The 12,817-nt window shown below is 39.1% G+C and overlaps 1 protein-coding gene across 13 annotated transcripts in view; it reads left to right on the top strand.

The window, feature by feature from the left end:
* Positions 1-12,817, top strand: part of trip12 (thyroid hormone receptor interactor 12) — a 268,901-nt gene that overhangs the window by 57,661 nt on the left and 198,423 nt on the right. For all 13 annotated transcript variants that reach the window (XM_039760102.1, XM_039760094.1, XM_039760085.1 and 10 more), the window contains exon 3: positions 7,011-7,157. In XM_039760102.1, coding sequence (XP_039616036.1) covers positions 7,060-7,157 — 98 coding nt within the window. In that variant the 5' untranslated portion in view covers positions 7,011-7,059. The remainder of the gene's footprint in view (positions 1-7,010; positions 7,158-12,817) is intronic.

The following is a 12,817-nucleotide window of genomic DNA, read 5'->3' as shown; positions in this document are numbered from 1 at the left end:
AACTGTGTGATTCTGCCACAATATGTTTTGCCAGCTAAACTAGGGTTGCTGCAGCAGTACTTGCATGTTATCACGTCTTCCTCCAGATTGTATAAAAGCCACTTGAAGTCCTATAGCAAGCTAGTCTGGAACTTTGGCTTGTCCTCCCCACTCCAATATTTTGACATGGAATGAGTGATCCACCTTTCATTCGTGGTAGATATGCTGTGAGATTTGCAGCTGAACTCTCACTAAGTTTTTGATTTCCTTCCTGTTGCATATGCTAGTGTTGAGAGGGCTGGAATTATTCGTCACTTTAAACCAGGGCTGTGGAGTCGGAGTCAGCAAAAAGTTAACCGACTCCTACTAAATTTAAATGGGAATTAAAAAAGTAAGTTGAAATGTCCCAATTCACAAACAGTCATAACGAACTACTTCTCTGCTGTAAGAATAAAGCCCAATGCATGCAGTGCATAATGTTACCACAAAACGAACATGTCAAGTAACCATGAAGCATGCTTTTCATTGACTGTATGCGTCACTATATGGGATGTAATGCACAGGTAAGGTGTGGCAACGCTTTCCATTGTGTCATGTTCCACTGTTACAGGGAACTGTGAACCTAGCCTAAAGCCCCCCAATACATTTACAGATGCACTGCCGATTTTTCGGCCGTTCAACGAGTCATCACACATCAAACGCCTGAAAAATCATCTGGTGTGTTTTCAGCTCCGTCAGCTCCCCTTCGCTATGCGCTAGTGAAGGGAGCCGAAGGAGCCGAGAACACAGATCTCCCTACCTGTCTCCAGCAGAGGCTCGTTCTGCTGATCAGCTAGCCGGTGAGTAACACAATGCACTAACCTTCCGGCTGGCTGACAGAGGAGACAGCCACTGCAGCAGACAGAGGCATCACATTACTTTGGATGGGGGCGGTGGTCGAGATTTTCAGCAAGCTGGATCTGCCCGTCCATGTGGACACCCGCAACTCGCGCCGCCAATCAATTGTGTTTGTCTTTAATCTGGCATTATAGTAGAGTGTTGGCTTCCTAGCCAGTAGTTCTGTGGTGAAATGACATGTATGTGGCCTTCCTTTCCTTCAATGGATGTAGAAAATACATTAGCATAGTATATACATACAGAGGAGTCGGAGTCGGGGAGTCGGAGCATTTATCTACCGACTCCACAGCCCTGCTTTAAACTGAAAGTCATATCTTATGGCCTAGCAAATATTGCGTTAATATATCTGAAGTAACATTCAACTTAATGGAATAATGGTGAGTCTCCACAGAGCTTGTGACGGTATGTTTCCGATTCAGATGTTTGTACATCTCCATTGTGCTCTCGTGCCATAAGAGGTGAGACCTACAAAATTTGCCACTCAACTTTTTTTTTTTTTTTTCTGTGTTTGGATTAAAATGCTCCTAAACTGTTAGGTTGCACTATCTTTTCTGGCACTTGTTTTCCATCTGCCTTTTTTCAAATGCCTTCACAACTAAATGAATTAGTGATGTAATTTTGTGGCACAAAGTACTTGACCTAATGATGTAATCAACTAATTGATGAAAGTGATCATTGCCAATGTTTTTAATAATCAGTTATGATGATTAGTTGTTGCAGCCCTAGTTGTGATCCAATACTATTACAGAGAGTAAATACGTGAAAATAAGTTATGATCTTGAGGGAAAATCTATGCAGGGAGAAATAAGAGCACAATCAGTCAGAGAAAATGTTAATAGCATGGATTGACTTTGCTGATTTCCCAATAACTGACCTATAGAATGAAATGAGTAGGTCATCTTTAAAAACATTAAAAATAGTAATTAATTCTTTGTGGCATTACTGTCTACATCTAAGCAGTCCCTGACAAAAGTCTTGTTGCTTGTGTACAAATTGACCTAAAGTGCCGCTAAAATATATTTCTAATCAAGATTTTGTTACAAGAAATGAATCATTTCAATCCCATCAGCTTTTGTAATAATGTTTTAGTGCAAAACTAAACTGACAAAAGTATTCTAATATTCACAGCTTGGTAAAGTCCATTGAGTCAATTTTTGGCAAGACATAAGTGTTGTCGCCTTGTCATATGAGCTTCACCTGTGACTAATAATGGATCAATTAGGTCTCAGGTGTGCATAAAAAGAACCCCAGTACACTAGACCTTCACATCAACTGCAACTAGACCTCTGCAAACATGCCTAAGATTCACCCTGAGACTAAAGTGTTGATTATCAAGAGGCTGAAGACCAAATCCACTGCTGATGTGGCAAACAACTTAAATGTGTCTCAGCGTCAAGTTCAGAGGATTAAAAAAAAGATTTGAAGAGACTGGAGACGTTTTTGACAAGCCCAGGTCAGGAAGACCCCGCAAGACAACTGCTCGAGAGGACCGTTCATTGGCTCGAAAATCCAAGGCCAGCCCATTTTCCACTGCAGCAGAGCTCCACAAGACCCGATCACCTTAAGTCCCTGTGTCCACCTGATTCTGTCTCGAAATGGCTTCCATGGTCGAATCAGTGCCCGTAAGCCAGCACTAAACAAAAGACAATTGAAAAACCATGTGGCATTTGCCAAGGCCCACAGCCTGCTAAAAGGATGGACGATGGAAAAGTGGCAGAAGGTGGGTTTTTCAGATGAATCTTCTGTTGAATTACACCACAGTCACCGCAAATATTGCAGGAGACCTACTGGAACCCGCATGGAGCCGAGATTTACCCAGAAAACAGTGAAGTTTGGTGGAGGCAAAATCATGGTCTGGGTTTACATCCAGCATGGGGGTATGCGAGGGATCAGCAGGGTGGAAGGCAACATCAATAGTCTAAAATACCAAGAAATCTTAGCTACCTCTTATATTCCCAACCATAAAAAAGGGCAAATTCTGCAGTAGGATGGTGGTCCATCGCATACTTCCATCTCCACATCAAAGTTCCTTAAAGCGAAGATGATCAAGATGCTCCAGGATTGGCCAGCCCAGTCACCAAACATGAACATCATTGAGCATATGTGGGTGGGGTAAGATGAAAGAGGAAGCATGGAAGATGAAACCAAAGAATATTGATGAACTCTGGGAGGCATGCAAGACTGTTTTCTTTGCTATTCCTGATGACTTCATCAATAAATTGTATGAATCCTTGCCAAACTGCATGGATGTCAAGCTCATGGAAGTCATACAAGATATTAAATTTGGATCTCACAGCACCACTACTTAATTTGCTGACATATTTTTGTATTTGCAGTAAAGTTGTTCATTTTCTGTATAGGCGACAAAACTTTTGTCTTGCCCTTTCTGTCTTGATTAAATGATAAATCTTTTTTCAGTGAAACTAATTTATTTCAGTGCATTAAACATCATTTGGGAGGGCTTTAGCTTTTCATATGAGCTATTTCTAACACCAGTTGATTAATTAAAAGTCAGGTTAATAGCAGGAGTTTCTACAAAATAGAGAAGTGACAAGACTTTTGTCAGGGACTGTAGTACTTTGATATGTTATGCATTCCAAGCAGGAGAGAAACACAGGTTTTACTTACCTGTATCAAATTGGCTTTCACCCTTGGATAAACTATATATATATCACATTCTCTCCTTTCTCCCCCATTTTAAATACATTTTCTGTAAATAGTATTGGCAGAAACTGGAAAGCTATAGAGGGCACTAGACCAGGAAAGGAGGATGCAGGATAATCACATGAAAATCTATACAGTTATATTCCTATTTCCCTGTAATCTGCCTGTATCTATTGTAAATAGGGTACATTTAAAACTATTCATGATTATCCCTTACACTTAGACAAAGTTGAAGACTTGTCAGACATTTGGTTTCCTGCTGTTGGACAAAACTGATGACTTTGTAGTTTTCATAAAACAAGAACATGAATATTAAAGCTGCAAATCATTCCTTTGATCAAATATATTTTATTCTTGATATAGGATTTCTTCTTTATTTGTATATTAGCAGGGGGTGCCAAGCTTGGGTAGGAAAAAAAAATTGTAACAGGTTCCATTTATTATTTGGCAATCAGTTTATTAATTGAATCACAACTTGATAATTTTCAAGAGCATTTGAGTCGTTCTCTGCCATTGCATTAATTTTTTTCATAGCTGTATCGAACATTTGGACGTATAGATTGTTTTTGTGCAACTTTTTTTTTTTAAAGGATGGCAATTTCTTTGTCCACTCTTGGTTAAAAAAAAAAAACTACAGCGGCTCTTAATTTAATCTTCTTTTTCTGTGAAATATATCTGTAGAAATTTTTTCTCTTCAGAAGATGGAATTAACTTTCCAATTTTATGATACATTTTTCCTCAAACAAAAATACCGGCATGAATCTGTGCTCATTGATTAACTTTCATGGCATCGACTGAAGTCATTCGGAAACATGAATTTTATAGCAGTATGTTTTCAATGAAGTGTTTCCATTTAGGGTTATTCTCATCGATGAGAGATTCCAGTTCTTCTGGAATAGGTCTAAGAGGTGGTAGTTTCACTTTTCCAACTTTGCAACACATTCCTATTGCTTCTTCAGTCCATTTCTTAGGCTTGCAGTGTGGGCATTGATTATCCATTGTTTTTATTTTGATCAACTTGAAATGTTTTTTATTCCACATATGGTTGGTAGTGGGATGCAACATTTTTCATTTGTATTAATTTCTTAGAATGCAAATCGAACTGTATTTGTTTTTCAAGGCATGTGCCTCTTTCTTCCATGGTTTCTTTGTCCTGGTTTTCATATTTCCTCTTTTTATCACAATTCTCATGTTTTCCTTGAATGTTTTCTCATAATCACAATTGTTTTTTCTTTCCCTCTGTTCTTTAAGTCTAATCTTTTATTATTATTTTCATTTTCTCTCAGTTCTTGTTTTCTTTTCTGCTTATTTTCAAGTCTTAAATGTTTTCTTCACTTTTTTTCCCTGTTTTCTGCTATATGTTTGCATTTGATTTCAAGCCTTGCCTGTTTACGTTCTGCGTGCTCATTTTCAATTTGTTACGCTTTCAGCTTAGCTCCATCAGTGTTAGTTTTTCCTTGTGCTGACATTCTTACTTCGAAGGGTGTATTCGAGACGAAAGGGAGATTACAACTTGACATCAATGATACATGTTCGGATATTTATGACTTTACAACAGGTTACGTAATGATTTTACTCTTTTAAAACTTTCCTTAATTTTTTTTTAATTACAGTGGAACCTCGGTTCACGACCATAATTCGTTCCAGAACTCTGGTCGTAAACCCATAGGAATGTAAATACAAATGTAAATATGTAAATATATGTAAAGATTAAGCACAAATATAGGTAATTACACCATAGAATGCAAAGTGTAATAGTAAACTAATGTAAAAACATTGAATAACACTGACACAAAACACCCAGGCTCCCTGCTCAGCTACAAGAGCAAGCTCGCTCGCTCGCTCTCTCTCTCTCTCTCTCTCTCTCTCTCTCTGTAGCAAACCCCACCTCTGTCAGCAGCACGCTCTCTTTCTATCTCTGCGCTGGCTCACTCGCTCTTTCTCTCTGAACAGAGGGGAACATTTGAACAAATCCGAACTTTAATTTAAAAACCAACCACAAGCAACCAAAAAAGTAACAAGATCACACTATTTTAGCCTTACAGCCCGATCGCTGTAAACACTTTTTTTAAAATGAGTTTTAAGCACAGCAGAAAAAAGGAACATTTGAAAAAGAGAAAAGTAACATTGCAACAATTCACGCTACGAAAAATTAACTTTTGAAAAATCACCAAGAAAACTAACCTTGCATGAAGTGAGGAGGAAGAGTCTGGCTCCACAATGGAGGGTTGTTTTCCTTCAGGTGTTTTCTCTCTTGTGATTTCTTGGGTTTATGGTGATTTTAGCTGTTGGGAGCAAAAGCCTCATGCAGCCATTCCAAAAACAAAGTCCTTGTGACTCAACCCTTCGTGTTTGCCCTCCACATTACTGGCAGTCTGGCTTTGTTTACATTGTGCTGCTTGAAAGCATGAGGGTTCTCAAATTGGTAAATGAGTAAACTGGTAAACAGTTTTTCCACCTCTTCCAGCACTTGAAGCCTCTGCCTGGTTAATGCTGTAACTCCTTTTGCAATATCAGCTGCTTTAATAGATTCGTTCTTGTACTCGGCGGCAAGATCAGTAACACGAACGCCACGCTCAAACTTTTCAATAATTTCTTTCTTTACTTCGATTTCAATTTTCTTCAAAACTTTCTTCTCACCACTCTTCACTTGCTTAGAAGCCATAGTTAACTGCAAAAGCACACGAAATACTGTAGAGCACAAAGAGAGTGCAGGTAAAGCACGCACGTCTGACTGAAAACAATGAACAGGGAGCGGCTCTGCTTAAATGAACCAGCCAGGCTGGCACGTGGCTTGCTCGCGCGCTCTCTCTCTCTCTCTCTCTCTCTCTCTGTATCTGTCTCAGTTGTACACCATAGCAGAAGGCAGGCAGTACGTGCACACGAACCATCCCCGAACTCCAACCCCCTGCACAGGTAGACAGGCAGGCAAACACATGTAGCAATCTCCCCCTCCCCAGCAGGCACCTCTCCCCCTCTTTCTCTCTCTCTCTCGCAGCAGGCGGCAGCAGTCTGACCGAGAACAATGCAACACGTGCGGAAATCATCGGCGCGCACAAACCGAAAGGGAAACTGACTTGTTCATATACAGAGTGTGTGGTTGTGAAACGAGGAAAAAGTTTTGCGAACATTTTGGTCGTGAACCGAGGTTCCACTGTATGTTCACACATGTAAATTTTTTTTATTAATCACCAAAAATGCAGCTTTTTAATATTTACTTATCCTCTCAGTTGGTGACTGTGTTGTGACAAATATCTGGGCAAACTTTCTTGCTTATTTATTCGATATTCACAGTGCCAGGACCAGGTGTCAGTAAGGATTTAGCTGTCATCTCAGTATATGTGAGGTTAGGTACTAAAATTACAGTTCTTTTCAAGTATTACTCGTGTACTATAGTCATGATTTGTTGTATTAAAAAAAAGTTTGAGAAAATATTTCAAAACCAATAACTTGTTTGTTTTTTTTCTTAGTGAATGGTAGTGTCTAGAAAGGGTATGTCCCTTCAGGAGAGAGGTGCCAATGTCCAACCGGCCTAATAACAATCCAGGGGGGTCACTGCGACGTTCACAGAGGAACACTGCCGGGGCCCAACTACAAGACGACGCTGCTGGAGGAAGGTAAGCATGCATGTACTTTCAGTGAAATTTTGGGGGGTTAGGTGTGCTTTTTATCTTTAGCATCTACAGATATTTATAGGTGATAAATGTTGAGAACAGTTTGATAGATGTAAAAAAAAAAACAAAAACGAAAATCAGTCTTTGTCCCTTTATATCTGAAATACAAACTTAATAATACGGAGCAAAAAGTTGTTAGAAAATGTTAAATTATCACTAGGGATGTCATAATTTGATCTAGGATCAACACCCAAGAGTGAGCCAAAAAGTCAATGGAATAGTACTGTACTGGAGAACAGGTTGAATAACTTCCTCAATATGAATCAACATCTTTCACGTTTTCTCTTTAAATATCTGAAGTTAATTTGATTCACTGGAATTTTTTTCATTTTTTGAAAGTTGGAAGATATAAAACTGCTTGTGTGCAGGTAGGAAAACTAACATATTTTTGAATGAAAAGTGTACCATGTCACATCAGCTTTTTAGAGTGTAGTTTCCTCCCTTAGTTTTTCTGACCAAAATAGAATTTTGCAAAGTTTAACCAAATATCTTTGGATATTTGTCACATTAAATAAATTTTAAATAAATTAAATACCTTTTTGATTCTGTTTTCAAGCCCCCTCCCCCCATATACTGCTGTAATACTCTGTTTCTGCTATTAAAATTCATGGTTGACAACCTGAATAGAGCCTATTGCACATTGCAGAATAGAAGCATAGTTGGAGTCAGAGTGGGCTAGTTTTGGCGAAGTTGGAGGTGAAAAATTCTTACCTGACTCCAAATCGAGCCCTTGAGTCCCAGTACTTTAGTAAGCAGGACTACACTTTCAACTGTCCATCAATTTTTTACTGGCTAAAACATTTATAAAAATGCACTGATTTACCAACTTCAAACATAACTTCGGTTAAACTTTAAACGAAGAGTGTTGACATCTGTACCCTGGTGGGCTGCTGTGTATATCAACTGCAAATTTAATTTGGTTTAAACTCAGGAATGTTGCCATCCGCACCAAAGTGGGCTACATTTGTTGTACGGGGGATGTAGTAAAATTTGGCCTACACATCACATGCAAGTCGTGCAACTAGTTATGGGACATTATTCAACTCTATTGTGGCTCCAGTGAGTATGTATGCATTTGAGCTGTGAACAGGACGTTTTTTTTTTAGATTAATTTCACAGGTTTTCCTGACCATTCTTGTCCATAGAGATATTTTCATAAAAACATTATCCAAACAAAGTAATTTCAGATAAGTTAATAATTTTTTTTTACTCTATAAAGCCTTTACTCTCCACAAAATTGTGAAGACGATTGCTATACAGAATACAATTTATTTTTTTTATTGATTAATGCTATGAGGAAGCACATCTTGCCTTCTCTGAATGAATTTTAGATTTTGGCTCGGATAGTTCAACTCTTTTCCATTTTAGCTTTAAACATGGCTCAGATAGTTCCATCTGAGTCTACTTGTCTGTCTGTGTCTGTCTGTCCATCTTTAAAACCATCTCCTCCAAATCTTGAGTTTTTACTGTACTATACATTTCTGGGTTTTATTGCCTTTGTGCAGCTGCCTGTTCCATTTTCACAATATAGTTTAAATAACGTGTTTGGAAATTTCATTATAAAAATGATGCCATTAGTGTATGATTTTTAATAAATAAGCAAGATAGAAGTTTTGCAATGTGATGGTTTCACTTCATACTCAAAACATTTCTTGGTGAATGTTGCATGTTATTAGCAACTTGTCATCTCAACGTTTCTAAATCCTGACAATCATTTCCCACATGAGAATAAAAATGTCCTGTATCCACCACTTGACTCTCACAGGATCTAAATAAGAATCCTTGAAATCTCATTTTCCATTCTGTTTTTATAGTACAAACCCGATTCCAAAAAAGTTGGGACACATACAAATCGTGAATAAAAACTGAATGCAATGATGTGGAGGTGCCAACTTCTAATATTTTATTCAGAATAGAACATAAATCACGGAACAAAAGTTTAAACTGAGAAAATGTATCATTTTAAGGGAAAAATATGTTGATTCAGAATTTCATGGTGTCAAGAAATCCCAAAAAAGTTGGGACAAGGCCATTTTCACCACTGTGTGGCATCTCCCCTTCTTACAACACTCAACAGACGTCTGGGGACCGAGGAGACCAGTTTCTTAAGTTTAGAAATAGGAATGCTCTCCCATTCTTGTCTAATACAGGCCTCTAACTGTTCAATCGTCTTGGGCCGCCTTTGTCGCACCTTCCTCTTTATGATGCCAAATGTTCTCTATAGGTGAAAGATCTGGACTGCAGACTGGCCATTTCAGTACCCGGATCCTTCTCCTACGCAGCCATGATGATGTGATTGATGCAGAATGTGGTCTGGCATTATCTTGTTGAAAAATGCAGGGTCTTCCCTGAAAGAGATGACGTCTGGATGGGAGCATATGTTGTTCTAGAACCTGAATATATTTTTCTGCATTGATGGTGCCTTTCCAGACATGCAAGCTGCCCATGCCACACGCACTCATGCAACCCCATACCAATAGAGATGCAGGCTTCTGAACTGAGCGTTGATAACAACTTGGGTTGTCCTTGTCCTCTTTGGTCCGGATGACATGGCGTCCCAGATTTCCAAAAAGAACTTCGAATCGTGACTCGTCTGACCACAGAACAGTCTTCCATTTTACCACACTCCATTTTAAATGATCCCTGGCCCAGTGACAACGCCTGAGCTTGTGGATCTTGCTTAGAAATGGCTTCTTCTTTGCACTGTAGAGTTTCAGCTGGCAACGGCAGATGGCACGGTGGATTGTGTTCACTGACAATGGTTTCTGGAAGTATTCCCGAGCCCATTCTGTGATTTCCTTTACAGTAGCATTCCTGTTTGTGATGCAGTGTCGTTTAAGGGCCCAGAGATCACGGGCATCCAGTATGGTTTTACGGCCTTGACCCTTACGCACAGAGATTGTTCCAGATTCTCTGAATCTTCGGATGATGTTATGCACAGTTGATGATGATAGATGCAAAGTCTTTGCAATTTTTCGTTGGGTAACACCTTTCTGATATTGCTCCACTATCTTTCTGCGCAACATTGTGGGAATTGTGGCAGGCAAAGGTGCATATGCAACAGGGATAACCACAACTTTGAGAGGATTATGAAGCTCAGCCCATTTGGGGGAGATTCACAAGGAGTGGACTACGGCTGGAGTCGGTGCTTCAAGAGCCACCACACACAGCCATATCTGGGACATGGGCTACAACTGTAGCATTCCTTGTGTCAAGCCACTCCTGAACCAGAGACAACGTCAGAAGCGTCTTACCTGGGCTAAGGAGAAAATAGACTGGACTATTGCTCAGTGGGCCAAAGTCCTGTTTTCAGAAGAAAGTAAATTTGTCTGGAGGAAGAGTGGAGAGGCACAGAATCCAAGTTTCTTGAGGTCCAGTGTGAAGTTTCCACAGTCAGTTATGATTTGGGGAGCCATGTCATATCCTGGTGTTGGCCCACCATGTTTTATCAGTCCAAAGTCAATGTAGCTGTCTACCAGGAAATTTTAGAGCACTTAATCAGGGGTGCGGAAATCCAACGCCCGACTCGTCCGACACGGGTAAATTGACCGTCGGACAAGTGTGTTTTTCTGGTTTCTGTTGTCCACGGACAATTGCAATTTTCTGAAGTAAAAATAATTATGTGCTGTGCAGGGCACATGTTTACCCCTACTTTCAAATTTTAAACATTTGGGTGCGTACTTCATGCTGAAACAGTCGCATGTTCATCATGTTTTAAAAATGACGGCTGATTTTTCAAAGGAAAAGCAGTCTTACATAAGTATTTTACCCTACTATTTACACGCTTCGAGATGTGGTCATTTTTTTTCATGCCGACATTACGATGTAATCTGATGATTTTTCATAAATCGATAACTTTTATATATTATTGATAAAATTCATTGTTTCTACATAAAAATGCAGTCATTTTACTTACAATGCCAATGTTTTCACCACATAAAAAAGCCTGTTAGGCAGTTAATCTTTCCTGAAATTTGCGATTTCGCATAGGTTGTGATATATTGAGAAGTTAAGAAATTTATTATGTGACAACATCAATTTTGATGAGCTGTCTATAGATCATTTTTGATTAGAGAATTTTTCATATAAAACAAGTTGGTTTTGCACTGTCAGTTTATTAAAAATAAAGAAGAAAACATTGTAATGGTTTTCAAATATTATGAAATGTATTATAAAATCTTCACTTAGATGCGATTATTTTTTCCCCGACAACATCGATGATAATTACTTCTTTGGAAATGGACCATCTTGCAAATTTTTGAATATGTCATTAGGAATTACCTGCTTAACTCATAATGCACTGTGGTAAGCACGTTTTTCTCGCTATATGCGTGTTGCTGAAACTGAAGCAAGTAGCATCGCGGATGAGAAATGGATCGTTTCTTGATTAAAACTTGCACAACAGGCCCTGAAAAGCATGACAATAAGGGCAAGAAAAGAAAAACTAAAGCTGAAAGGGACCGTGAGTATGATAACAAACGAAAATGGTCTTTTCAGTCGCAATGGCTCAAAGAGTTTTCCGTAGGTAAATACAGACGACATTGACTCAGTTTTTTGCCAGATTTGCCGTCAGTATTTGCTACTTATTGCCGACAAAACGTCCACATTATTTTCCGGCAAGAAATTCGACAGAAAAGACACTACTGTCGCATCAGCTGTCTGCAAAACACATTGCCTGTATGTCAAAGCATGAGTCTAAAAGTAAGAAAAAAGTTGGTTCAATTGAAAAAGCATTTTCTAAAGTTAAACGCTCGGAGGTTGAGTGTTATGCTAGGCTGTTCAATACTGCTTACGCTGTTGCTAAGCACAACAGGCCATTTACTGACTTTCAATTTCTGTGTTCTGTGCAGGAAAAGACTGGTGTAAATTTAGGGAGTGACCATCGAGGCAGGGACGCCTGTGTTGAGTTTGTGAAGTCAATATCGTCTGTTTTGTTAAATGATGTCTCAAGCCACATGTAACATGTTAGATTCTTTTAAGTCATGGGTGACTCATCGGTAATAGACCAAGAAGGTATACTACTGAGGTACGTTCATCCAGAAACATTTGATCCCTACACAGCCATGGCTAGCATTAAGAATTTAGAAAATGCCAGAGCAGATGGTGTTGTTGCTGCCATTAAAAATGGTTTGTCAAAATGTGGCATTGATATTGAAAATATTGGAGACAATGACCCAAAGCTTGTGTGCATTAATCTTGATGGTGCTGCAGTTCATCTTGGAGCTAAAAATGGTGTTGCCAGAAAGCTCAGTGATTGTGTAAGTAACAAAGTTCTTGTTACACACTGTGTGGCGCACAAACTGGAGTTAGGTGTACTTGATGCTGTAAAAGACGTGTGCTATCTGAAAAAGTTTGAAGACACCATTATGCGCATCTGCAAGTTTTATTCTTTTTTACCAAAGAGACGAAATGAGCTGCAAAATCTTGCGTCAATTTTGAATGAAACCTTGCTTATGCATTCAGAAATTAAAGCCATCAGATGGGTTTCATCAAAGTCCAGAGCACTGAAAGCTGTTAGCCAGGATTTACATGTAACTGTTACCTACGTGGGACAGATACTTTCCACATCAAACAAGGCAGATGAACTGGGGCAGGCTAAAGCC

The sequence above is a fragment of the Polypterus senegalus genome, chromosome 1 (assembly GCF_016835505.1).
Source record: "Polypterus senegalus isolate Bchr_013 chromosome 1, ASM1683550v1, whole genome shotgun sequence".
Classification (NCBI taxonomy): Eukaryota; Metazoa; Chordata; class Cladistia; order Polypteriformes; family Polypteridae; genus Polypterus; species Polypterus senegalus.
The sequence above is the reverse complement of the archived record's forward strand: the minus strand, read 5'-3'. Positions and strand labels throughout refer to the sequence as shown.